Raw genomic sequence first — 26,787 nt, 5'->3', positions numbered from 1 at the left:
CCTGTCAAAGGTATGGCGGCACCTTTTAGCCAGTTTTAGGGTATTGAGCGAAAACATATAAGAGAAAGTTATTATAAATATCAGTCAACTGTCACTTAGCGTATTCATTTTAGAATTGGTACCACTAAGTGGGAAAATTATACAGACCACGGCTACAAAACAAATTTTGGTACCTTTTAGTGGTACTTTTCAAACTTTATGACGATCAACTCGTCAATTTGGTATAGGAGTCCCCCTCCCCCTGGGGGCAAGTGGTCTGCGCAAACTGTAACGCAATCTCTGCCGTTAAACGTATTTTTAAATCGCGGCAAAAGGCATATATCGTTCCTGATTGATGTGAGGATTTCTACAATGTACAGAAAGCTCGCTAAAAAGGTATGAATTACATAGCACTTGTAGCTATTGTTTCATTTGTTCTAAAGTAAGATTCAATGCAAAACATTCTGGTCCGAATTCAAAACGTTGACTACGTAAACTGACCTTTGCGACCTTTATACGCTTTTGAACTCGGAGTCTAATAAAACTGCTACAATCTTTTATGCCTGCCCGAAATGATTTAAAACCATGGAAAGTAATATTATGAACGTGGGCCAAAACCTGTTGCAAGTACCAACAAACAATTGTTGTTTGAAACGTTTTCATGTTGTGTTTATCTGAGTTTTAGCATCGGAACGCCGTGACAGAAAGCTCAAATTTCACTAAAGTACTACTTGTAATTCGCGGCCTCAAAAATCATCACGAGAAATCGCTTAAAAAATTGTAAATATTGAAAAATCTCCTTAATATTTAATTTTCACTTCAGATGAGTAACATACCATTCATGATGTCCATAATTATGTACTTTATCAGACTGGATGTTTTTCGTTTGGAACAAAAGTTGTTTGATTTTTAAAACAAGGTCTTCGCAACATGTGGTGTCAGAAAACGAAAACCCGGTTCAGGAGCGGTGAATTCAAGATCATAGCCTCACATCAAAAATAATTATCGGATCGAAGTAAAACATGTATTTCTTGCAATAGTTTACCGTGGGCTATGTTGCGAATTTTTTTGAGAATTTTGAATTTTTCGCTATTGCACACCTCTGGTTGATATTTACAGGCATCCGCTCTTAATGGTACGTATCTCTGAAATTTCCTTTAAAATCAGAAAAATTGCACGAGTTTACGATTTAGATCACATAACAACAACAACAATAACAACCGGTTACCTTCAACAATTTCGGATGGCCGCGGCTTGCAAATCCTGGCGGTAAGAGGTTAAAACCGATGGAAGAAATTTCTTAAGGAGAGCTTAATGCCTGCCTTTATGTTTCTACGCATTTACGAGGACAATGTAATAAAAACATTGTTCTATTCGCGCTTGTTGGATATGAGATTGGTTATAGCCAACTCATATCCAACAAGCGCTCATCATGATGGAATAATTGTTTTAAATACACATTTGTCTCACAAACGCGGTCAGGATTCGGAATACCGGACACCACTACCTTCTAGTTGTACACAAACCTGATCCTCCGCCCCTCGTATTCAACACTGGGAGTTTTCTTCTATATTCTAATTGTTCAATACCAAATTGTGAATTCTATCAATTCCTTTGGTTTTCCCGAAAAAAATGGAAGATAATTTTCAAAGTAGCTTTAGTTAATAATTTTAAAGGTAAATTATGTACAGTTTCGAAATTTCAAGCCTTGCCAAAATTATTGGAAACTTCGAGCAAATTTCATTAATACTCATTTTTTTAAAGTATGGCTTGTTTGTTGACGAAAGTAGATCACGCCAAAAGCGACTCAAGTGGAGTTGAGGGGATACAAATGAAATTCATATCGTGTTGTTGTTTCTTCCTTAAATTTATATTACAAAAAAAGTAATTTTTCTCTTTTCCAATTATGAACTCCAGACTGAAGTTTACGCTCGAAATGTCAAACATTCGGTAAGCAATTGTAAGAAAAAAATCGAGATTGACTTGTTTGTTGTTCTGCAGTGTGTCCAAAGTTGGCAATCCTGAATGAGACATCAGGAATCATCACCAGTCCTTTCTACCCCAGAAATTATCCTGCCAACCAGAGATGCAGCTGGCAAATTACAACAAGTAAAGGAAACCACGTGGTGTTGATCATCGAATACATGAACATTCAGCAGTGTGGAGTGTCCTGCACGTGCGATCATCTGGAAATTCAAAATGGCTCAAGTTTTGATGGTTTATATGACATAAGTGGAAGAAGATGTGGTCGCCATGATTATAAACGTTATTACTGTTATCGATATAATCGTCCTTATTATCACAATTATTGCTTCTACTGGCCTCTCATTTTCCATTCGCATCGCGAGAGCTTGAAGGTGCTCTTTCTTTCTGATGGTAGTTCTACGAAGATGTACGCTGGATTTAACGCAACGTACGTTCAAGTAAACCGCAGTGCCATGATCACAGGTAACTCCTGACCTCCATAGCAGTGACATGAGAAGCAAAGAACAACTTCATTACCAAACGTGACACCTTGCACGAGTTATCATTATTATGAGACGCACAAACACAAGTACGAACAGTTTTCGTAAAACCGAGGTCAATAACCCCTGAAAAAAATTTTCGGAGTCTAATTTGGTGTCCCCACGGCCGTCTTCCCATCGCTAAGAAAGGTTCAGTTCGTTACCGACACTATTAGACTTGCGCTCCTACTTCGTTGAACGTAGTAACAAACACAAAAGAATCATAATGTAACTGAGTATTTTAAATAAAGCGATTCTAACTTTGTTTTGGTGGAATCAGACAAAAATTGAAACGGATTAAAAAAAAATTCTCGTGCCTGAAAACTCTTCGGGAGTCATTTAAAAAATGGACCGTGAGAGCTTTAAAGAATTGAGTGCAATAATAATAATAATAATAATAATAATAATAATAATAATAATAATAATAATAATAATAATAATAATAATAATTAAGATCTTTCAACAGGGAGCCCACGTCACAAAATGTGGTTTTCAGTGAGGCCCTGCATAAATCTAACGTAAGAATGCAAAAAAAAAAAAAAAAAGAAATTACAGATATAGCTATCTAAAAATAAAACGTAAAAAGGGTAAGATCGATAAATAAGTCTACTTGTTTCTAACAAGACGTCTAAAAACTAAAAAATTGGAAAGGTTCCTAATGCCGTCTGGGAGAGCTTTCCAGTCATCTACCGCATGACAAATAAAGCCCCATGAGCGCTTTGATTGTGGCTTACAAATGTAATAACTAAAACAAGTGTTATAATCATGAATGTCATGAATCAAAAAAGAATCATAAAGGGCTGAGGAGTCGAATATCTTACATGAAAATGTATTGTAGCCACGAATATGAACATAACCACACATTAGAACACATAACGTCCATGACTTTATTTTAGAATGTGTATTAGGCCCCTTGCATTGATCGCTCCATGTGTATGCGGGAAACAAATTTGTTCCAGCTATTAACAGCTTTATGCCATTTATAAAAGGCTTTTAGCTTTATATGAGTATTTACTTTTGAACGCAACTTCTTTGTTGTTGTTTCCTACCCGTCCCCCATTTGACCCACTAGCACGTTTCAGCAATGATGTTGACCTAACACCTTTGAAGGAGTAGTTAAGGCCTAACTCATTTCGTATCCAAAAATAGTGCTGATGTATTGTCTGCCTTAAATTTATCGCTAAAGATATTTCTAAAGGGTGTACAACTAATTGCTGATAAGGTTAATTTCCTCCACAGCTTGCTCCTCTGAAAAAGTCCTTACCGGATTAAGTGGATCCTTTTCAAGCCCAAATTTTGCAAACAACTTCCCTCAATACGGCAGATGTACCTGGAATATCACAGTTCCTAGTGGCTACATCATCAAAATCAGCTTCCGTAACTTTATATTAGGTCACCTGTCGAGAAACGGATCACGTCTTACAATCACAAATGTTGATTCTGATGATGGAAATCAGCCATTCCATTTGATTGGTGACTACCTTCCTCCTCCAGTGTACTCTGTGGGCAATTCCATTCAAGTGAGCTTTATCTCTCTTAGTGGTCAGTACTCGGGATTTAATGCATCGTACACGGCCATCACTTATGACTCAGGTAGGTTTACTTACGGCGTTTTCTGGCCTCTGTCATGGCAGGTATGTCCGTTAACCCTATTAAGAGCTATCTGGGGAGGGGTGGGGGGTGGAGTAGGTTTCTAGCCTCCTCTATAAATGAGTAAGTATTGAGCTATAAAAATACAACTTGTCGGGCTCGTGAAAGGTCCAAAGATTTTTCTTTTTGAGATTTCCCAAAAAACGACTATCTGAGATCACCATAATAATAACAATAATTACAAAAGTTATATATAATTATAGTAAGAACCTTCCAGAATCCTTAACTCCTGAAAAATCGCAAATGCGAAATACCTTTGTCAATTTCGAGCCAAGGAGGATGCTACACCACATGAAAATGGAATAATACCAGAAAATATTCCTCATATCAAATTTTGTGTAATGACATCATTAGTCACGTTACCACGGCCAGAAACGCGTTTGAACTCATCGCGAAAACGTACACCTATCAATTCGAAATTAATACAATGTAGTCAAAAAATAAATTTGTGTGAGGTACAAAGCAATGGCCATTCACGGTCTTGCATCTTGAAATTAACCCTTTCCCGCCCAAGAGTGCCATATGACACAAGACGCAATTATGAGCTCAGTATTTGGTCAACTTGTGTGAAATTTGCACAACCAAAATATCTTTGAAAGATCTATAAATTGAAGGCATAAAAACATTCCCCCCCTGCTATATGAGACTTGATCTACCACCCCTCAAACTTTTGGATTGTTTTTCCTTTGTACGTTAAGGGTCCAGCTGATATCTTACAACAAGCAATGCACTGGAGCTGTACATTAAGCTACAGTTTAGGGGGATACCCAGTATGTACAACGAATAAGAAAATTTTCAATGTTTTTCTTCTTTCGTTTTGGACTTTTCTCACTCTAATATGTGACCTCCTCCATCTCTGTTGATGTGATTTATAGCACACCCCAGAAAATACCTTTTAAATGGTATATCATATGTGGTCTCCCAGTTCATAGTAAGCGATTTAGAAAAATTCGACATTTCCCTCGGGCGGGTAAGGGTTAAGGCAACTATACACAACGTACACAAAAAACCCGAAAATCTCGCGGATAAAGTCCAGAGGCATATCTTCTTAAGTTTAAGCGCGTTGCAACATTAATTTACATGTATATAGATGTTTATTTGAAGTACCTTCCATAACATTGTAAACATGGTGACGTCGTCGCTCATATGACCAAAACGCTTGGAATTTTTGGTGGGTTTTGTAAAACCACATTAAGTCCAATGGTAGGTCGCTGGTTGTAGAAAGTTTTGTCAAAAACATTTAAAAGGGGCATTATTATTTCAAAGAAAATCACTACCGTGAAGGAGGTTTGCAGAATGTGATCTTAATTATCACAAAATTAAGTGAACTTTAGATCTGATTTTCTCCTAGAATTACAAATGGTTTGAGAAGCTATATCAAACATTCGAAAGAGTGTTTCATCCGATTTCAAAGCAACTCGAAGTTGGTTTAAAAAAAACTCGGCTGTGCCTGGTTTTCAACCCACTTCTCTGTGTTTGGAAATCAGACGAAACAATCTTCCTCGTGTTTGATATATAACATCAAATTACTTTCGACTCCTTCCCTCTGGGTAGAGTCATCTTTTTGTCACATTTTGCAATTAGCAAAGAGTAGAAGGAGTTGTCGCTGCTTTTACCAGCTGCAGACGATTTTGAAAAACAGTTTCTAAGTCAGACTATAGTATTTTCGACCCAGTGATTGGCTAGTAGCTTAAATCTCCTGGCAACGGTTAAACTGTTTGCCACCCGGTCATTTTTTGGGGACACCATCAAGGGCTTAGCCACCGCGCCTTGGCTTTGTGGAAAACGCTTAGTACCAAGACATTGGAAATACTTTCACAAAAGACTGAAAGAACTATTTGTTTACGAAATGTAGGTGTAGAAACAACACGAAAAGACGCAACATTAGTTCACTGTGAGTATAATTTGACCTTATTTAAGAGAATTTAAACTTATTTACTCGACCTACGTATTTCCTATAGCCCATGTTTAAAGTCGGAGCTGGCTGGCCTTCTTAAGATGGCCAAGAAAATGAACTCACGTTATCCACAAGTTGTCCTGATAAATCGCTTCATGTGATCCTGTTTACACCAAAATATGTAATACAATACGTAGCTGCTTTATACTTCTTAGACAACCCTACGTTCTGAGCACTGACATGACAACTATTGATCAGTACGTTTTCGATGCTGTTGTTGACATAGTTCAAGGTGGTAGTTACGCTTGAGATCGGCTAGTTTTCTTTAAAAAAAAATGAAACCGTTGTTAAAGGATACTCTACTAAGTTTTAAGTGGTTTTACCTTGAAACATATTTTCCTTTTTTTTTCAATGTGTTACGAAGGCTTCCTTGCGAAGTAAAAAGAATAGTACAGATGCTAGTCTTAAGTTTCACATCACATTGAGATGATGTGGTAAACTCTGATAACAACTCCAAAATCTACCCCTGGAGAAAGATAATTCCTGATATAAGTTTCATATATATATTTGTGGTGTGGACTTTGAACATTTTAAGTGTGAAAGTAAGCTTAGATTTTCACCATCTTGGCTTGAAACTTTAGAAATGTGAGGTTAAAAGCTGACGAAAAACGATAGCATCTTTGATTTTTAAAGACATGTCTCGACAATTCTTCTCTCTTCTTCAGTTTTAAATCTTAAAATACAAAGTTGAATTTATAACAGAAAAACTGTAGCAGAATAATTAAAGGATTCGTGACAATAGCCGTAGTTACACGACCCTACGTAAACACGATCTACCTAGGATAATTTTCCCTTGGCAAAATAGCTGGGGTCTTTTAAGATCACTGCTATTTGTTTCTTTGCATTGCAAAATTGAATATTTCAAGAATAACAATTGTTTCTCAAGTATTTTGAATCTTTTTTTCAGTTGATGCGTCTTTTTCGGAACGATTTTCAGAGAAATGTCCAACATTCCATTCACATGTCGGACATTACAAAGAGAAATTCGAATGTTTCATTCTTGGAAATACTGTTCACGCGTGACCTGGCCTCACATTTCATTTCGATCCTTACAGGCAGCCGCTCTAATTTGCCTAGCTAATTAAGGTTACACGTGACCAGGGGAATTCAGGGATTTTAATTTTATAGCTGAGTGATTTTTTCGCAACCAACGCTGGAAGTTTTCTTCTATAACGCTTACTTTGGTTATGCTTTATAAAATACTGTAGCATCTAACTACACTAATCGTTTAATACCAAATTGTGAATTCTAAGAGGGGACTGATATCATACAAACACCTGTCTTTTATTTTTCCTGCATGGATTTTCTCGATAACAATATAAGATATTTTCCAAGGGAGCTTTCGTAGAGAATTCTTGAGGTAAATTATCAACCGGTTCTATTTATCAAGCCTAACGAAAATTATCAAAAACTCCAAGCAAGTTTCATTTATCCTCATTTAGTCAAAGTATGGCTTGTTTGTTGACGAAAGTAGATCACACTTTCTGAAATCAAGACTCGAGTTGGAAACAAAAAGCAGCGATATAGAAAAATGGGAACCTCTTGCAGAATATATGTCTACTGATTGATAGCGTCACTTCTTCTGACTTCTTCTGATGCAATTGCAGCTATCTTCCAATATCTTCAAACTCTGGCAACCATCTCGTACATACGCTGTCACCAATGAGCTTCTCAGAGCATTCTGCTCTTTATCTTCGCTCTCTCATACTAGTAATGCTTTCCGTAATCAACCTAATAATATTTTTTTTGTCTTATTAATTCTTAAGCTTGCACAATTTTTAAGTAAGGTCTGTGTAAGTAACACGTGTTGTTATCTGCGTTTCGTTTTCTTCCCTTTTGTACCATCTTATTGTGTTTTTTTTTTCTTTTCATTGTAATTTGTTGTAAATACTATTAGTGTCAACATTGTAAGCATAATCAGCTTCGCCTAGTACAATAGTTAATGTCAGCTCGGTAAGTAGTTATTTTCAAGTAGTATCTGGTATTGTAATCATTTATTCTGTGTTCTGTAAGGCAATAAAATTATTTTAAAAAAATGAATCAAGGAGATACACTTGAAATCCATGTCGTGTTGATTTTTTCCTACTTCAAAAGTATATTTCAAAAAAAGTACCATTTATTTTGCTTTGCAATATAAAAAAAATAATGAACTCGAGACTGAATTTTACGTTCGAAAGGTCATCAATTCGGTAGACAATTGTAAAACCTGTACCTTTAACAGTAAAATCGAGATTGACTTATGTGTTGTTCTGCAGTGTGTCCAAAGTTGGCAAACCTGAATGAGACATCAGGAGTCATCACCAGTCCTTTCTACCCCAGAAATTACCCTGCCAACCAGACATGCAGCTGGCAAATCACAGCAAGTAAAGGAAACCACGTGGTGTTGATCATCGAATACATGGACATTCAGCAGTGTGGAATGTCCTGTACATGCGATCATCTGGAAATTCAAAATGGCTCAAGTTTTGATGGTTTAGATCAAATAAATGGAGGAAGACGATGTCATTACTTTGACTATAATTATTATTCAAATTATGATTATTATAATTATAAATATTATTATTATTATCATTCCTATAACTGTTATCGTCCTTATTATCGTTATTTGTATTATTATTATTATGGTTACTATTATTATTGTCACTGGCCTCTCATATTCCTTTCGTATCGCGAGAGCTTGAAGGTGCTGTTTCTCTCTGATGGTAGTTCAATCAAGGCGAACTCTGGATTTAAGGCAACGTACCTTCAAGTAAACCGCAGTGCCATAACCACAGGTAAATCTGAACAAGGTTTTTATATTTTGGTAGCTTGAGTATATTTAAGGTGTTAGGTTGGATACCTCAAAAATAACCGAGGCGCATTGAAACGTACTAAGAAAATGCGATAGCTACTTTAATTACTTGCAGTAGTCAAGGATTATGGGACTACATATTGCATATTGAAAGATGCTGATTTGAGATGTTAAACGTGTTTGTATATATATATATGTATATATATTCTTGGGGATTAAGCAAGAAAAATTTATAGGTAAACGTTTTTCGTGTCTCTTTGTGGCCTGTTTTGTATGACTGTATCATCAGCCCTGTTATATTAGAAATGCATTAATTAACGTAATTTATGCTTTAGATTCGGGCGTTCGTTTCATGTGAGGATCTGCGTTTGACCCAAAGTCGATCTTCTGCAGTTCAGGCGTGAAGAACGGCTTAGCAGATAGTTGAATTGAGTTCGGCTCATGTGAAAAACGACGTTTGATCAGGGCCTAAAACCGACACTATTACACTCGCGTTTTTCTATTGTCGAACGCAAAACCAGACAGAAAAGAATAACTGAGTAGTTGAATAAAGTAATTCCAATTTTGTTTTGATGGAAATAGACAAGACTGAAGCGGTATAAAAAACACTTTTCAGGCCTGACAACTCTTCCTGAGAGTATTTACAAATAGACTTATTGCTCTGACGAATTGAGAGTAAGAAAGAATCATAAAGGGCTAACAAGGAGTCGAATCTTATATAAAAAATGTGTTCTAGAAGCGAATGTGGACGTAACCAAACATAGGTATGCAGAAAGTGCATGAATTATTTTTGGATTGCGTGCGGCTGGTTCCTCGAACGCCCCTTGTGCCGGCAGCACATTTGTTATTATTATTGGGAGTTTTGTGTCATTTCTAAAATTGTATATGGCTTGATACAATAATTTATCTTTGGACTCACACTCGACACACAAGCAAATGTTTTTTAATGTTTCAGCAATGATGTTGACACAACACCTTAAATTTGAAGGAGTAGTTTAAAAGACTAACTAATTTTACCAGTAGGAATTTGTAGATTATTTCGTATCCGAATGTAGTGCTGATGTACTGCAGACTACTTTAAATCTATCGAAAAAATTATTACTACAGCGTTACAACTCCACCATAATTTCCTCCACAGCTTGCTCCTCTGGTGAAGTCCTTACTGGATCAAAAGGATCTTTTTCAAGCCCGAATTTTCCTAACAACTTCCCGAACTACATCAGATGCACCTGGAATATCACAGTTCCCAGTGGGTACATTATCAAGCTCAGCTTCCATAACTTTACGTTAGGTTACCCGGCGAGAAACGGATCACGTCTCACGATCACAAATGTTGCGTCTGATGATGGATATCAGCCATTCCATCTGTTTCGTGACTATCCTCCTCCAGTGTACTCTGTGGGCAATTCCTTTCAAGTGATATTTATTTCTCTCAGTGGTCAGTACTCGGGATTTAATGCATCCTACACGGCCATCACTAATGACTTAGGTAGGTTTACTTACGGAGTTTACGGAGTCTCTCTCATGGCTGGTATGTCTGTTGGCGAGTCGGATTTTACCTACTTTTATAACTTAGAGAGTATTCGAGCTATGACAATAAAATTTGCGGGATGGATAGAACGCCAAAGGATATTTTCTTTGAAGTTCGCAATTAGAGTGATGAAGTCATATGATGTAAGAATTACGTCACTATTTCCACATGGTAGACATCTTGGATCACCATCTTGGTGGTTTGGATTTCTCTTAATTTTCGAATAACGACATTGGACAAAAATTACCAAAACCAATAGACGAGCACTTAGATGTTTTAAAAATAAAAGTTACTGGGAAAAGTCGATTTTAAAAAATATTCCAATTCTGCCTGTTAAGTCTTGGTTGCTATGGTAATAGACTGAAGAAACACGGAAGCCTGAAGAAACACGCTAATTAATTGTTTCCAAAGACAGGATGTTTGATCATGTTTGCTCAATTTTTAAATCGTTGCCATTGTTTAAAGTTGGAGCTGGCTATTCTTCATGATCATAAAATGGCCAAGAAAAAAATACCAAACGTTATCTACTTGAAAGTAAATTTACAGGATATTTACAGTATTTACAGAAATCTTCAATATATTTAGCTGTCTCTAACTTTTTATACAAACTCAGTCTCACTTGTGTTGTTCTGCAGTGTGTCCAAGGTCGATAATCCTGAATGAGACAGCAGGAGTCATCACAAGTCCTTTCTACCCGAGAGGTTACCCAGGCAACCAGGCATGCAGCTGGAAAATTACAGCAAGAAAAGGCCAACGTGTTGTCTTGACCATCGAATACTTGCAGATACAACAGTGCGGAGTGTCTTGCACGTGTGATTATCTCCAAATTATCAATGGTTCCTATTCTGACGGTACCTCTAGTGGAAAAATGTGTAGAAATGTAAACATGGCAAATATATCAATTCAATCGTTTGGTGAGAGCCTGGAGGTAGTGTTTGTCTCTTATGGTAGTTATACCAAAAGGTTCCAGGGATTTAAAGCAAATTACGTTCAAGTGAACTCTGACACTGTTTCAACAGGTAAGTGATATCAATAGATCAGTCTTACTTACTTAGTCAGTACGTACTGGAAGTGTTGGCAGTAAAAATCGTTAATAGCGGAGCTCCGCACGCCGGAGGCGTGCGTGCGGAGCCCCATAGCTAAGAGAATTTGGTAACCCGTGAATGCGAGAAATTTTGGTTTGGTTATGACGTCACTTTTGTCCATCCATACGACCGTACGACCGTACGCCCGTACGCCCGTACGCAGCCACAGGAAAACTTAGGTGTGTGAAGCCGTGCTGCGACCCGCGTTTGTTTGGCTGGAAGTTGCATCGCCAACTGCTTTAATTAAGAAAACAAAAAGTTCTTTTAAAGAGAACAAAATACAAAGTCAATTTATGTGACCGACAGCGGGAGAAACAGCAAGACGTCTAGCGGCGGGAGAAACAAATCGACTGGCAGAATCTTGAAGTGAAACCATTTTACTCCGATCCTTCGTGACGAAACTTGGATTTTTGCTCTTTACGTGAAACGTTTCGCTCACTTGATGTTGTAAAACAAACGAAAAAAGTTAGCTATAGAATAAATAGGACTTGTTATTGTCCGGAGAGGCGAGTATATTCATGTAATTTTGTTGACAAAACTTTGCTGGTTTGCTGTCTTGCAAGATCTTGATTTCTTGCCCCTGATTTCTTGCAGTGTTAACACGCCGTTTAATTTAAGCTGAAGCTGCTAAATACCGCTAACTTCAGAGGAGTCTTTTGAGGTCATTTTTTTCGTTCCATGTTGATTAATTCCTTGGGAGTTTAATTTTCTAATGGGGTGATTTTCCGCCTTTTCTCGCTTTAGAATTTGGGGTGATTTTCCGCCATTCCCCATTTCGCCGTTCCACCCTTCCAGCTTTTAGCGTCACCGGCATCCGAACATTTTCACTCCGATCTGGCGCGTCGAAACGTTTGATTTTTCCTCTTGAAGTGGAGCGTTTCGCTCACTTAACGTTGTAAAACGAACGAAAAAATCAGCAATGGAATAGAAGCACTGGTTATTCTCAGAAGAGGCGAGTATATTCTTGTGATTTTGTTGACAAAACTTTGAGGGTTTGCTGTTTTGCAAGATATATTGATTTCTTGCAGTGTTGACACGCAGTTTATAAGCTTATAAAGCTATAAAATAAGTTACTGCTAACTTCAGAGTAGTCTTTTGAGGTAATTTTATTGGTTCATGTTCATTATTTCCCTTGGAGTTATATTCTAATCTCGTCCAATTTTGCCCTCCAACAGCCGGAAAAAGAGCAAGGCGACTAGCGGCGGAAACGCCACATCATGAAGAGCGGCCGAAGAGAAATCATTTTTATACTCTGTTCCGACACGACGAAACGTTGGATTTTTCCTCTTGAAGTGAAACTTTTCGCTCACTTAACGTTTTAAAACGAACGAAAAAATCAGCAATGGCACAAAAGGACTGTTAATTCTCCAAAGAGGCGAGTATATTTATATCTATTTATGTGACAGTATATTTTTGTTGACAAAACTTTGCTGTTTTGCAAGATAAGCTTATTGTTTTTCTTGCAGTGTTGACCATGCAACTCATTTAACTTTTAGCTACTGCTAACTTAACAGCAGTCTTTTGAGCTCGTTTTTTCGGTCCATGTTTGTTATTTTCCTTGGAGTTTTATTTTCTAATCTCATTCCATTTTGCTTCATTTAAGAAAATTTTATTCTCAGGTAAAATAGTCAGTCAAACAAACGTCTCGCTACACAGTGTCGTTGACATAAACTTAAGCTTACAGTTTATATAAACTGACAAGTTTTTCTCGCATAAGCTTATATATTTCTAATTTTAGCATTTATTTGTGACAATCTTTACAGAGAACAAACACAAATACTTAAAATAATAGGGTATAACGGCAAAGATTTAGATGTGTGAGTATTTTTGACTGAGCTGAAATTAAGTCTTTTTAAACAATGTTAAAAGCGAGTGTAAAACTAGTGTGATTTCATTTTCATCAAAACATGATTTCATTTTCACCAAAAACATGTCCCCTTGCTTCTTGTAGGTGACTGGTAATTAGCCCATTCTTTTCATTTTTCAACTTTTTCTCAGTGTGTGGAAGGGAGTGTTTTTTCAAGTAACTCAACTGAATTGTGTCAAGTTCAAACACATAGAGATTTTAACCCTCCAGATAGTAGTAAGGTCTAGTAACTCTTGCCAATAATATATTGGGTCTCGGTTTCGTCGCTTCTCGACGGTTGCTTGATCTCGCAAATCTAATTGGAGAAATGGAGATGTTTTAAATTGTCTAGGTATATTTTAACTAGCTCCTCAGAAACCACAAAGGTACACTGTTGAAGAAAAGTCTGTAATTTTTCTTTTAATTTTTTTCACTGTGTTCAGCTTTCCTTCATTGAAGGAATTTTTTTTTTTTTTGCGCTTTAGGCATTAAGTCATCAACTGGTTGTGCTGTTCCATCTAAAGAAGTAGCCGGAGATTCAAAAACACCTTAATTTTTCTTTATCCAAGAAAGGGCATGGAATTCTGCCCATTGTGGAGCCAGCCAACCATTTTTACATGAAGCGCATTGCTGCTCTTTCTTAACCTTGCAGGTGTCTTTGTCAAATTCCAGTTATAACTCTCCGACATCATAGTGATAGTCACAAATTTTAGCAAAATAATTATAGCCGGGGACATGTTTTTCTAAACTTTTGGATGCTTTCATGTAATCATGATTAGCCGGGTCCTGTTAACAAAAGAAGAAAAAACTAATGGCTGCTCCTCCCCCTCTGTTACAAATTCCCTTTAAAATGTCATCTGACAGAACAGGTGCATCGTCAGTGCGCAACGCTATGTCATGAGCATATTTTCATGGAATCTTAGAACATACAAAAATTCCCATTTTATAGAATTGCCATAGATAATGGCATCTCCAACTGTTAAAAAATGTCCGTTATTGGATTTCATCTCCAAAAGAATTGAATTTTAAAAAGAATCTATTGATATCTTGTTACAATCAATTTGTATGATGTGAAAATTTTTTTTCAAAAAAGCAGGTTATATGGGGCTAGATCGATGTAAGTATTTGCATGAAGGAATATTAGAATGATTCCTTGGCAAAGCAAACAGCTCTTTATATTATGTGGTTTACAACATAACACCACTGCATTCTCTAGAGTCATGCAGTAAATATCAGCCTCATCCTTCTAATTTTTAGTAAACGATTTTTGAAAGTGAAATTTATTAGTTAATTATAAGTTCGCAAATGTAATAAAATTTTAATACTCCAGAAATGCTTGTATCAGCCATTTTAGAGGAGGTTTTAAAGTTAAAAAGGGTGATAGAGGGAGTGGGCAAGGTATTTTACAATGGCTTACAGACTATCTCATAAGGGGGTGCCAGAAAAAAATATATTTAGAACATCATCGGGTGGGGGAGGGGGAGAGGGGCCTTTCAAAACATGAAAGGGAAAAAATAATAATAAATAAAATAAAATAAATAGGAATTTCAGTGGAATCCACGGTGTGGCTCTTCTCTCCACTGTTTCCAGGTCAAATTGGAATTTGGAAATGTTGGTTTTTGTGGAGGGAGGAAAACCGGAGTACCCGGAGAAAAACCCTCGGAGCAGGGATGAGAACCAACAACAAACTCAACCCACATATGACACCGAGACCGGGAATCGAACCCGGGCCACATTGGTGGGAGGCGAGTGCTCTCACCACTGCGCCATCCCTGCTCCCAAATCATCATAGGCCCTCATCTGCATAAATTATGTACCCTCCCTCTGGATTGTTTAAGAATCTGCCACTGCCTGGGCACAAAAGCCACACACAGCGGGTGTAACCTTTTCTGGTAGAGTTTAAGACCTGTTGTTTAAATTGTAACAAAAAATAAATTGATGTAAGCTGTTTATTTACCATCACAGATCCATACCTGTAGATGTGATGAAAACACTGTATGCCTCAAGAATCACTTTGTTAATGGACGTTCTTGTTGAAGCAGTTCATAAACTTGTAAATTATGCATTCTTGTGTGAACGTTTTTGTGCACTTTCCCCATCAAGGGATAGATCCAGTCGTATATTAAATTTCTTACCTTTTTTTGGAACAAAATTATGTTTCCCTTTGAGGTTAAAAACAATTATTGGTATTCCACTGTAGTGATTTACATATCATTATAACAAATGTTATACCCCAAGTCAATTGTTTTCTTTTACTTACTTTTGATCACCCTATAATAACTGTTTATTTTTCATAGGTTTTGTGACGTCAGTGACCAGTGCTACAGTTTTCTACACCTTATCACATAGTCTGGTTTACCTTTTTCAGAAACAATTAAGGAAAAACACTAATATTATTTTCCTTTTCCATTCTGTCCACTGGGCTTATGCAAACTCTTCTTTATTTATGTAAGAACAGTTTAAACCACTGATTGTTTTGAAGAATGAAGTAATAAAATGCTTTTAATTTGCAATATTTCAAGCAAAGTATTAGTTGTTCATCATTTTGTGAATTCAGAAGACGACTATTATATGCACACTCAACTCTCTTAAAAGCACTCTTGTACCTACCCTTTTTTTTCTCTCGGAAAAACCAGAGGATGAAAAGTAAAGTAAGGAATATTTCTACAGAATGCTTATTAAATGATACATGGTAGGTATCTTGCTGTGTAAAAATGAATGGGACTTCTCAGATTAGGTGCTATCCATAAGCTGGATTGAGTGATGAGGCTGCAGCAGTGTAGTGTTTAATGACTTCTTCAATTGGGATTTTGCTTTTAAGGACAGCAAGGTCTGTACCTAAATTGAGAAACCAGAGAATAAAATCTGCAGTGTAAAATTTCTTCTCAGTATTACCTCAGTAAGGAAATGTGGTCCATGCAAGTTAAAGAAAAACTCTTTGACCTTAGCAGGATTCAAACCCACTACCCCAGAATGTTTAATTACTGATGGACCAAATGTACTCACTAGGGCAATGCGAAATTTAAGTGGTTTCCTTCACACACAGAAATTTACACTCCAGATATAATTCTCTGATTCCCCAGTTGCATCAGCACTGCACAGCACAAAATTTCATTATCCCTTAATTGTTGTGTTTTTTTTTTTACTTTACTCCAAGTGTATTCTCATGTAGCAACGTGTAAAAAAACTGCTGGGGATAACTGACCCCTTAACTGCATGATGGATTTTTTTGGTAAAGATTTTGACAGGGACACTGAGTTGAGGATTTAATTACCCAAGTGTTATTTGATTTTATGTCAAACAATTTACTAACTTTAAAAACCAGCTACAAATGGCTAGGGACTGCAAAAAAAAAATTTTTCTGCTGAATAAATTATAAGACTTACGACATTTATTGCATTCAACAATTACATCAAAAGAACGCACTCCTTACACAGATTGGAGTCAACCTTGATTGCCATGAATGAAAGGATCTTGGGACATGTATATGGCACCCCCTGCAGATTTTGCAGGGGCAAATGATATCACCAACTTGGCAAAGGAGAGAGAACCTAACGTTAACTCTAATCCAGTTTTGATTATTACTAGTTTTCATATATATAAAGTAGCAAAAGGCCCAAGTGATTGTCATGTTGACTTTGCAATATCCAGAATAAGAGCCAGACAATTATGCACGAGTCAACGAAAACCCTGACCCCCCCCCCCCCCGGAACAAGGTGGGGATTACAAGGGAATAGTAGGGGATTTGATACAAAATCATGCCCGAGATGGTAGGGCATTGGAAGCGTTTAGTAGATTTAGCTGCCCCGAGGGGGTGGGGATTTGTGAACAGACTGCAATGTCAAAGAATTTTTTAGATAACACTAGTGAGCAGCACGTCTGCGAACTCTTACAGTTGTAAAACAAGTTATTTTGTCCTACACGTTTCGTGTGACAAACACACACTTCGTCAGGGAGTGTTACAAATATACAACATAAGTGACCTGTATATATACCTACATAAAAGATTAAAATAAATTTTACATCACGTAAAACCGCACCTACGCTAGCGGATTTACATGTAGGAAACAGGTGAAAAGGTGTGCAAGGTGTTACATATTTTGTGCTTGACATAATTTTGGGGCCCACAGTTTTAGCTAAAACCCCAGGGGTGGGGTATTAGGTAATGTTTTGAGTTTATGAAGGATCCCGAGGGGTGGGGATATTATTCAAGATTTGAGCAAGGTTTTTTCCAGATCCCCACCTTGTCCCGGGGTGTGGGTGGGGGGGGAGGGGGGGGGGGTTGTTGACTCATGCATTACTGCTGTGGTTTCCCTGAACAAAACCAGGGTTGTAGCTAAGAAATTTGTCTGGCGGTTAGCTGAGAAATTGAGCCGGCTAAAGAAGGCGCGAAGTGCCTTCTGCCGTCAGCAGAGCCGATGGAGGCGTAGTTATGGGAGGGGGTCGCCCCCTCCCATTAGGGGGGTATGGGGGCCTTCCCCAGGAAATTTTGAAAATTTTAATTCAATTTGGTGCACTCTGGTGAAATCTAGGGGCTCTTTTATGCCAAAAGAAACAACCATTAAAGAGAAGGTCAAATGTGGTGCCGCAGTTTGAAACGTGTGGTACAGAGATTCACCCTGAATTTATTCAACATTTTCTCCCTCGCTTTGACGTTTCCATATTTCCTTCGTGTGGTTTTCGTTGTTTGCGTTCCTTGAACTCTCTACCAGGTCTGTTCACTGTGCCCCTAAGGAGAATGACAGACCTTCTGAGCAGACCGTGCTTTGTTTTACTTTCGTCAATCTATGCTGTTTTCTTAATTCTCTTTTTGGTGAGCTCACTAGAAGAATAGTTCTATATTTAAACACGGTAAAATCCATCAGGAGTATAAAAACTAGAAATAATCTAACTCTCCTAAACAAAATTCAGAACCTAACTACAGCTAATCTAATCTAACTAAAACCCGTTTTTCATGAATGCTGTGTATACTCTAACAAACATTAAAGCCATGAGAACGAAAGCTACAACGCTTCCCATTCGTTCCGAAAAGATAAGTGCTTTTAAGTTTGCACTAGATTATCAGAAAATCGATTCTTTTAAATGCTTAGAACTGCAAACAAAAGAGCTGTCCACTCGGTCGTTCAGCTGTTCACCCAGTTTCACGGGTTCGTTCACTCGGTTTCTCGTTCGTTCGTTTTCGCCGGCGTTTCTGGTTTGTTCAGTTGTTTCTCCATTTGCCCAGTTCTTCTTGCTTGTTCATGAACAAGTTCTCAAAACAAGACTATATCTCAATTACTTTATGGCATCGATACTCAGGGTAGTCAGGAGTTTATTCAACCTTTTCACTTAAAATATATTATTCTAAATCAAAGAATTGCTAGTGGGTAACTAAAGAACTGTTCATTGCCCTTTTAACCGAGTGTTCGCCACCCAAAATTCAGCCGGCGATGACCCCTTTCCCAGCCGGCGAATTTCGCCGGCAGCCGGCGCTTAGCGACAACCCTGCAAAACAGTATCACTTTGCACTCTCAAAACAAAAGGATTAATGTGATTGACAGGAAGTTATGAAAGGTTCATGTTTTTCCTATCCCTTCCAAAACAAATGGGAAAATTATACTGCATTCTTAGATAGAGTTAAGAGCAAGAAAGACATCTTGACTCTCTCAAATCAATATCAAAGGCATGGAACTGAGCACCTAATTTGAGTTTATACAAAAACAAAAACAAAAACAACTTCATGTGTACAAGAATAGCTTTCAACCTGAGAAAAACAAATTTAAAAAAAATGAGCTTCTTAATCTAATTTATTGAATTAATCAGCTACAAGTACAGTATTAGAAAATAGAAAAATGACACAAAGCTGACTTGACTTGAAATATTTCTCCTGTATTCAAACATCTCCAATGTGCATCTCCCTCAAATAGAACCTGAACATAAAAAAATCACTCAATTTGAGTAGAAAACGATGAAATCTAAAATATTTTGTAAATCCACATGAATGACTCGATTTTCAATTGGTCCGCAGTTTGAAATGATCTCTTAGTATTCAGTGCATATTATGTTACCGACCACATCAATTCGTATAACAACACTGGCCTACTATTGTCCGTATTAGCTTGCCATTTTAACATTATCTTGATTAAAGATCAAAGATTTTTTTAGAAAATTGCTCTTTCTTCAGAAAAAAAAACACTTCAAACAGTATACAAAGATGTGCATCCATACATAAAGATTTGAAGTTATCTTACCTCCTTGATTGACAGAGCCGTCGGACCTTTCGCCTTCCACCGACACAGCAAAACCCCATCTACCTTTGACAGTTATCAAACTAAAAATTTTCCTTCAAGCCAACAAATCTGCTGTAGAACGGAACATTTTTCACACAGTCACGCAGGAAAAATAACATGAGGCGTAGGAAAACTTCGATCGCTTCCAAACTAGAAAACTTCTGCAAAGTTTCCTAGCGCTTAAAAATTATTCTTGCTATTTTTGTCCACCATCCTAGTAGCAGAAGACGTCTAAACACTGCTATTTTTATCCAAACCTCTAGAACAACTTAGCAAAGAGCCAAAGCCAACTAAATTCGCCCCTTCCGCCGCCATGTTTGACGCGCTGGGGCTCTGGGGACGAGATTGGGGCACAAGCGCAAAGATCACCTCCTCCTTACCGCGGTGAAGGAAAATTAGGAAAAAAATGCCTTCTGTTACAACAAATCAGCATTAAATAATTTTGCCTTCTGTATGACATTATTGTTATTGTCGATGGGAAGTTTGCTTCATATGCACTAAAAATATATATAACTGCAGAAAGAATGAGGAACTGGTAAGGTTACTACGCTCATACGAAAAGCAGATTTCTATAAATGCTATGAAAAAAATTGGAGCTCCGCTTTTAGGCTTGGCTAAATATATATATTAGTCACAGTACAGTGAATGCTGCGACGTGCAGCACTAATGACAAAAGTGTTGAATCAAAAAACTAACCTTTACAGTGAAAGTTTAAGTGGTGAGGTGAACTTATGAATTTCTAACTGAGCGTTTGCACTAAGAAGGAGTTTCAAGCGAGACAAAGAAAAAGACCTTGTGCATGGTCTTGTCCCGAATTGAGAGAAACGTACGGAAATGTAGAAAACTGAATGGGTACTTTCATCCTCAACTAAGTTGCTTACGTTTTGCTACAGAAACCTATTATCTTGAGTAGTGTCTTAAGCTTACGCTTCAGGAGTTGCCTACTTCGAGTCAACTCATTTTCATCATAGTGTCTGTGCGATGCGCAACAATTGTACGCGGTATAATATCAGAAAACTCAACACGGTTTCAACATACCAACTGGAAACCTCAGCTACATGAAGATAAATCAATTGCTACTTAACTTTCAGCTAACGGGCACGCGCATCTGCATTGGTTCAAAAACTGCTGAAAGCGTTGTTTGTTTATCATGCTGCACTCTTGCTTAGCTTGTTGCGGTTGCAACAAACTATTTTAATGGGTTACAATTTGGGTTAATAAATCACCTATAACCCCTGCTACAACTGGCATCTTTCTCAAATGTCCATCTCATGTTGCAGTGAAGCCATCAAAAGTCACCTAGAGCTGCAACAACTACGAAAACTGACAACACGGAAGCATTCATTGATTCAGCATGCTTTTTTTTCTTCATGGTTGAGGCTAAGCAAACATGATCAGAGAGAAGTTGAATTTCACAGGAGTTTTCATTTTGCCAATTTATTCAGAGACACATCGAACTCATTTCCAAAAATTCTCTGAACCATAAGCCTTGTTTACTAGCAGTTGAATTGTCTAAACCTTTTCAGCAACAAGCAATTAGCTCAGACTACGATGCTAGGACGCCCATCAACTAGTTCTTCTTCACGTAAATAAAATAATTGATGAGACAAATTATACAGGTTGACAACGGGGAGGATTTATTCGAGTGGTCATTAAGTTTTCATACCAAGACTTGCGCATTAAGGCCTTGTAGAGAAGTCAATTTGTTAAAAAGTGGAGCCACGTTTGACTTCCTCTGTAAACATCGTTGTCATAAAAAAGAGATTTTTACTCTGAATCTTTGCTGACGTCACTGTTAAACATTTTGCCTCATTAGCATACAGTCGAACCTCCATATGCGACCACCTCTCGTAAGCGACCACCTCCCATAAGCGACCACCTATCCAAAACACCAAATTTTTCTCAGTCAAAGCCTATAGTTGGAACTTCTCTTAAGCGACCGCAACCACGACCACTTTTTGAGGTGACGGCATTATAATTTGCCATTGTTCTTAACCTGTTGTAAGCCACCACTTGACACATGGTCTGATCTCTATGTTCGCTGTATGTAATACACCACTCAAAGTTTACGAGGAGCTTTTAGTGACAACCTAGCACTACCCGTATTGTAACCAGGATAATGTATACAATAAATTCTCTTCGAATGAGTAGATGTGTCAGACCTGTTCCCGGAAGAGCCCCCCTCTGGTTCGACTCTCGTAAGCGACCTCTTAATCTTGGCATTTTCCATGGTCGCTTATTCAATCAACATGCGACGAACAAATGAACACCATAAACCAAGAGAGCATATTACACTTTGTTTGGTGGCAATACTTGCCACCCAGCCATACATTCTTTGTAAAATCTTGAACGATTCTTTGAATCCTTAACAGTGGCAACAAGTCAAGCACCGACTACGATGCCAGCACCTCCATCCATGAGTTCGCCTTCAGGTAATAAAAAATTTAAAAAAAATGACTTTATTTAAGTGTCTTAGTATTTAGCACTGCAGCGCTTATTGGGGACACTTTAAATCAGCGAAATAAATATACAAACTGAACATAACATTTGTTCGAATTCCCATCTGGTGGGAGGCAAACCAGTTGTCTATTTACAGAGCGTGGCCTTGGATTTGAAAACTGGGCTACCGTGAAACAAATCCAAGTGGTCAGCGCGGGACTTGAACCCGGGACCTCCAGGTTACAAGTCCGTCGCCCTAACCATTAAGCCACGCCACCTCCCAAAATAACAATTGTAAGTAAGTAATTGTTTGATGAAACAAGTTAAACAGGATGAGAACGTGGAGGGTTTCCTCGTGTAGTGATTCGTTTTTCTTTCGATTCAAAAGCTTATGAGTTGGACATTAAGGAATTGTAAAGAAGTAAATTACATTTAAAAATAGAGACCCGTTTGACTTCCTCTGCAAACTTAGATGTCATAAAAAGGAGAATGCTTGCTGACGGCTGTTAACACTCTGCCTTACTCACAGCATATTTTAATACAACAGGCTACGGGCAAATGGAGACCATAAATTCAAAAGAGCATGTCAAACTTGGTAACCCGCAGGGTTAATGTCAGTGTCATTTGTTAAATCTCGGAGAAGTCAGCTATCAAAGACTGTAAAAATTAACAAAGAATGTATCTTTGTCTTGCCACCCAGCCATAGATTCTTTGTGCAATCATGATCGATACTTCGAAAGCTAAATTTAACCTATTATCCTATCAAAAATTAGTTAACATATCTTGCTCAAGTGTTCAGAGAGTTCTATAAATTTACCAAGCTGTTTTAATTATCAAAGTGCATTTATATCTAACTTTGTCTTTTATGCTAATGTTGCTAATTAAGCAATCAAGGAAACAAAGATTCTCCTGAGAATGATGTATTATTCAGTAAGTGACACAGGCATACTCGGAAAAAAATCCGAGTGCTTCTATCAGGAGTCGAACCTAAGAACTTCCGATTACTAGTTCGAATCCCGGCTCTACCACTGAGCTACAGGAGACTCGTGGGAGCTAAGGCTATTAAACTAGGTTCATGGAACAAACATCCTGCATACTGCTAGAATTGAAATGTCATGTGTGGCAAATGCGCGATGGAATAAATATGATGGAATATTTTAGGCCTGGTGAATAAATGAGAATGGTGTACTATTCAGTTAAGATTCTCCTGTATAACGACACATCTACCTTCCACGAGGTATATGACTTAATGCATGAGGATCCAAACGCAGTGTTCTGATTTAATCTCAATCAAAAGATTTTCATAGTGACACTGACAATTTCTGATATGCTGGAACAACGGGGCGGAAATATAAAAGAGGGCTAAAATTTTGTGTGATCACCTCTTTAAACACAGAACCCGGGCAAGGCGGCACTTGTTAATACACTTTAAACTGAAAAAAGGAGGGAGGAAAAACAATTTCATCGATTTTAACACACGTTCAACATTAGTTGCGTTACGCAATCCTTGTCGCATATTGCTCATCAGAGCTAAGAGCAAATTAAGTTTTCATTTTACGAGTTTTTCAGAGTTTTCCATTTTTACTATACGTTCTTCACGTGAGTTTGGCAGTAACATAAAGATAGAAAAACGTATCCACCTCGTGTAATCACTCATGCACGGAAACCATTTCTGTGGCGAAACTTTTGATACATAACAAAGATAATTTCTGACAGGCTAGAACGCAGTGATATTCACAAAGGTCCTGACTCATCTAGCCAATTGACAATTTATTCCTTTCCAAACTCTTGAATCGAGCAAGCTCCGGAACGTCCTCATAGTAGATAGCAAACGATATTCTTTGCAACTCTGTTGCATACTGATAAAGGAAGAGACCACAGTTTTCCATTGTTGAGATTTAGTTCCAGAAAATGATTTATGGCAGTTAGACAACGGCATAACACGTGTTTAGCTTTTGTAATTGAACTCGCATGGAAACCAGTAAATGAGCAGAAAGTATATGAGCAGCAGTAATACAAGGAGGCAACGACCTTACTAACAATCAGATTCTGTTGTCTCCTTTGTAGAAACGCCTCCCGAGAAGAAGTTTAGAGCAACAATTAGGGTGGATGAAATTTACAAGTCTGCTTATGTCAACCTCAACTCGGAAGAATCTCGTGCCTTTATTTCAAAATTTAAGAGAAACGTAGAACCTATCTTCCGTGCACAACTGTCAAATTTTGAGCGCGTTGACGTCAAAAGGCTTTCAAGTGGAAGCGTGGTGGTAGATTTTGACATTGTGGTGCAGAAATCTTCAAATGCTACTGAAGATAACGTTGTTGGCGTCTTAACAGAAGCTAACAGCACTGGAAGTCTGGGATACAGGCTGACAGGGGAGATAACTGTGGAGGAACTGCGAAACTTAACCAGTGCAAATACTTCAGGTAAATATGGAGTGTTACTGACAAGCCTAGCGCCTCCCCAGGTCTTTTGCAAACTTAGCATACAATTATTAGGGGTACTAAATGTTTCCAGTTCTGCTTTCCTTGAGCGGTAAATGTGCCGTACAGAATAGAATACTGCGTATGTCTATACTATTTTGCATCATGATGATGTACATGCTTTATGCCTTTTCTGTATCTGGTTCCGTTTTACCATGAAAAGAAGCGTGCGTTGTTGTTGATTTCGCAGGCTTGCTTTCCGTCCCAGCCGCTTTCATGTCTTGTCATGCATTGAAAACGTCTCATAGTGCAATCACTTCTTCGGTTAATAGAACATTTTCTCACGGAAAAAGTGTCGCTGCATCTGGGTTTTTTAGACGTGATTCACTGGTTACGATGTCATGATACAGCTATGAGTAGAGGAAACCATTCAAACCTTTTCATTTTCAATATCAATGTTTTTTGTGGAACTAGTATGAACTGCGCTAAAGAGGATAGAGGGTGAATTATCACTCGCGAATAATGTCTAGCAACTTTGGGTGGTCGGTTATGTTCCAGCCGTATGGGACACTTACCTTACTTTACCTTTCTTCATTACTTTTTTCACAACAGAGCCATCATCACACTCAACTGCATCAACACCGACAACAAGTAAGTGTTTTATATCCGTCAATTTGTTTGTTTTCTTCTCAACTAGATATTCCTTGTTTTCTGCATGACTAACTAGAGTAAATCCCGCATGCGCATAAGACGTACGAATGGCTGTGTATCACAAGACAGTACTCGCTGGTCAAACAAACGTTATTAATGTTATAGCTGTTTTGACTTTATCAAAATTTCATTTGTTTTCTCTAAAGTCGTTTAGTGTTACTGAACTTTTGATGCCTTTATAAGGGCCTTTGTTTAATGTTTGTTTGCGCGTATAGAAAAACCATATGGCTAAGGGACGCTTAACTGGTTTAACCGAGTTGCACGGCTTGCATGACTATATTCAGTGTTCGAACAAGGTGCACGCTTGTTTAATATTTTCGCACTTAATTCAGCTTCATGGGAACTTGTTTACGGCTTTTTTATGTATTACACTTGCTAAACCAAACCGCAAGTTTAATGTAATACAATCTGATCATGAATCAGGAATTCAAGATTTCTCCCTGATGAGGAAAGTCTTGAACTCCTCTCTTTATTAAGCCTCGAATTTAAGTTTTCAGAAAACTTATGTTCGAGTGATATTTCAAGATCTCAGTTTGAATGCAAGCTTTTATAGTAACGCAAAAGCACTGTATTCAACTGTAGAGATTTTTTAGCGTTGAATTTAAGCTTTAAAGGCTTCAATTCAAGTGCAGTGTTCTGGACGCAAGGCCTTTTGTGATTCAGGCTTTTTTAAAAAGTATGGAATCAAAGGCTCAAGTCCAAAAATCCGACAATGCATTTTGAGTTTTGCCAAGCATATTGTTCGGAATCGAATATGTTAGCAGTTCGGTCCGTTTATTAAACACGTCTTCAAAAGTTTACAATATACAGTTTGAGACTTGTTAATGTAAGCTTTTAATCTCTCTTCATTTAGGTTATTTACAAACTGTAAATGACTCAAATGCAACGTATTGTGTTCTCGAACATCATCATCTTTATTTAAAAACACGCTAAATACATCAGGCATAAACAATTTAATAAAAAAGCTACAACTCATTACGAGAGACTATGTAGACACATGCACATTGGCCACAATTTCTTCGGTACCCTCTTTCTAGATTTTCTGTATCCGCCCCTGTCATAGTACTTCGAAAATGTCCGTTTTCCAAATTTTCCCTTCAAGTACTTATATCTATAACAAGGTTAATTATTGCACATTTACTATAACAATGCGAACAGCATTTGAACAAGTGCAGGTTATTAAGTAAATTAATCATCATGTTAAGTTATTCATCAGTCAATTAGCAGATCGGTAATTTATGCTCTTGTTTTCAGTGTCATTGTTAAACTATTTCTTTTGTATGCACGGATAACGAATTGGATGGAATTTCAGGAATTATCTCTTTGTTTAATCACCTTATCTTTCCTCTATCGTCAGGTCTCTTTTTTTAAGGCAACCACATCATTAACTTGTTACGAATGTTTGGTTTTAATTCTTAATAGAGTTGATAATTTAATTTCATGTAATTTGGTAATTTGCTGACATTTTGAACGCTTTCTCCTCGTCAGAGCGCGTCGAGTCGGGAACGCTCGAAACGTCAACATTTTACGGTAGCTAAATCACTTCATCAACTCTGGTGATAAACCAAAATATTCGTTTCCACTCGAAACTGACGCAGTACCAC

General features: G+C 37.6%; 1 protein-coding gene across 3 annotated transcripts in view; it reads left to right on the top strand.

The window, feature by feature from the left end:
- Positions 1 to 25,908, top strand: part of LOC146480107 (cubilin-like) — a 127,341-nt gene extending 101,433 nt beyond the window's left edge. For 2 of the 3 annotated variants that reach the window (XM_085109981.1, XM_085109979.1), the window contains 8 exons: positions 1,981 to 2,427; positions 3,723 to 4,076; positions 8,346 to 8,864; positions 10,020 to 10,370; positions 11,048 to 11,431; positions 21,985 to 22,044; positions 24,119 to 24,475; positions 25,085 to 25,908. In XM_085109981.1, the coding sequence (XP_084966107.1) occupies positions 1,981 to 2,427; positions 3,723 to 4,076; positions 8,346 to 8,864; positions 10,020 to 10,370; positions 11,048 to 11,431; positions 21,985 to 22,044; positions 24,119 to 24,475; positions 25,085 to 25,191 (2,579 nt within the window). In that variant the 3' untranslated portion in view covers positions 25,192 to 25,908. The remainder of the gene's footprint in view (positions 1 to 1,980; positions 2,428 to 3,722; positions 4,077 to 8,345; positions 8,865 to 10,019; positions 10,371 to 11,047; positions 11,432 to 21,984; positions 22,045 to 24,118; positions 24,476 to 25,084) is intronic. The other variant, XM_085109980.1, reaches the window with a different exon arrangement.
- Positions 25,909 to 26,787: the final 879 nt, after the last annotated feature.

The sequence above is a fragment of the Pavona decussata genome, unplaced genomic scaffold (assembly GCF_977016875.1).
Source record: "Pavona decussata unplaced genomic scaffold, jaPavDecu1.1 SCAFFOLD_55, whole genome shotgun sequence".
NCBI lineage: Eukaryota > Metazoa > Cnidaria > Anthozoa > Scleractinia > Agariciidae > Pavona > Pavona decussata.
This window is presented reverse-complemented; position numbering and strand designations above follow the sequence as displayed.